Source organism: Microtus ochrogaster, unplaced genomic scaffold, assembly GCF_000317375.1.
Source record: "Microtus ochrogaster isolate Prairie Vole_2 unplaced genomic scaffold, MicOch1.0 UNK58, whole genome shotgun sequence".
Taxonomy (NCBI): Eukaryota; Metazoa; Chordata; class Mammalia; order Rodentia; family Cricetidae; genus Microtus; species Microtus ochrogaster.
This window is the reverse complement of record NW_004949156.1, coordinates 2,091,259-2,093,117: the sequence shown is the minus strand read 5'-3', so window position 1 is coordinate 2,093,117 and position 1,859 is coordinate 2,091,259. Positions and strand designations below refer to the sequence as shown.

The 1,859-nt window shown below is 42.4% G+C and overlaps 1 protein-coding gene across 1 annotated transcript; it reads right to left on the bottom strand.

Annotated features, from left to right (window-relative positions):
* Positions 1-236: 236 nt before the first annotated feature.
* On the bottom strand, positions 237-1,304 carry CUNHXorf21 (chromosome unknown CXorf21 homolog). The gene has a single exon (XM_005369740.2). The coding sequence runs from the start codon at positions 1,302-1,304 to the stop codon at positions 408-410; it is 897 nt and encodes a 298-aa protein (XP_005369797.1). The 3' UTR covers positions 237-407.
* Positions 1,305-1,859: the final 555 nt, after the last annotated feature.

Below are 1,859 nucleotides of genomic sequence, written 5' to 3'. Positions count from 1 at the left end.
TTTCTAGAAGAAACAGCCTAGAACAATTTATGTGACTGTGAAACACATGTTTACTCCCTGATCCTGAAGCCCGCTGGCTTTAGAGTTTAGCCGTAGTGTTTCCTTTTGTTCCTGATTGGGCTTATCTTCCCATTTCAGTACGCCTATAACTGCCTTGTAACCCCTTCCTTCTCTCTGTGATCATTTTCATTTTTACTCTATTTCTGTATAAACCTGCCCTTGAGACCATTCCTCATGGTTCCTCTTCCTGTATTCCTTCAGCATGGGGAGTAGTATGAGATTTCTCAAACACTCCTTCACTAGCCCTTAATTCCCTTCCATTATTCCCTCGCTCACATCCTCTGAATAAATGAATACAGTATTGCTTAGGGATTGATAGGAACGAGAGGAACTGACAGGAATCTTCTCTATGGTGTTATACTACTATACTGAGAAATATGGAGACTAGGGGTGCTGATCTCCGATGAGACCAACTGCAGTAAGTGGCTAATAACTATGTCCTTGACTTTTGAGGTGTCCAGATTCTTCTCTCTAGAAACTTGAAGACTGATTTGGTCCACGTTTGTCATGATGGGTTCTGACGCCAGAATCTGGGTAGGAGAACTGTCATGAAACACATTGTCCATAATGTATTGCTTATATAACTCCACCACCTTCTGCTCCAGATACTCGTTGAGCACTGCATTTGAAATAGGCTTCTGCATTTGCAGGCTGCTTTTCTCTTTGATGCTGGTTATTCTCCAGTAGGATGAGTACCGCTGAATGGGTTTGAGGGGAAATTCAGTGGGCTGAATGGAAATGGAGTCCTCCATGGGCAAAGGAATCTCAGATGACCTCAGCAAAGGGCCATCTTCAAAGCTGCTCTCTGAGGGGAAATCTGCCATTACTGAGTTAATGGCCATCACCTGTCCTCCCGCAATATGTAAGTCATTGTAATTTTTGCAAATACTTTTGCAAGAAGGTGGAACCAAATAGGTCTCTCTGATGGCTTCTCTGCAAATGTCAACTGTGGCCAAGGTTGGACTTTCAAATACAGGGTTGGGGTTTGTTTGCAGCACTGTTCTGCTCTGGCTTCTGCTGTGTTGACTCCCTCTCGCGTGCACTGATGAGATGAACTTGCTGGAGGATTTGCAGCTCACATAAACACTTTGGACCTGTGTTTCATTCACAGAGGAATAGGAAAGAGCAGCAACAGAACTTGTCTCCTTGCCTTGTTCTCCAGTGACGGGTTCATTATAAGATGCACAGTTCCAATGAATGTCGTTCCAGTAGGCAAGTCCACTGAGATACCCTTCTGACAGCATCCTGTAAAGAGAAGTCATGAGAAACAGTAGGAGAAGACTATAAAAAATTTAATTATCAGTTGATATATCAAAAATAAATGATGAATTCATTCATTCATTCATTCACTGCCCAGGCCCATTACTGTGTACCTGAAGTATACCAAGCTGATGGTATATGCTGGAGATACAAAGATAAAACACTAACTCTCATGCTTCTCTTCTGGAAGAAAATAAATACTGAATACACATAGCCTCAATATTACATTACTGGAGATTATAATAGTGATAGGCACAAGACCATGAAACCCAATCTAAACAGGCTGCCCATGCATACTTCAGCATTGCTTGGGGGGGGGCATGTTTCACATTTTTTCCAGGCACAAAAGTAGCATAATATAGTCCAGAGCAAAAAAGGGAGGACTCGCAGGATGTGGCTTAAGGCATGTAGCATTTCAGCTCAAGGGTAAAGGGTAAGTAGGAATTGGGACTACCAGCATAAAATTATAAGAAGACACCGTGGCCTATTCGGAACATAATAAAAAGCTAAGAAGAAGAAACGGGACTGATATGATAGCC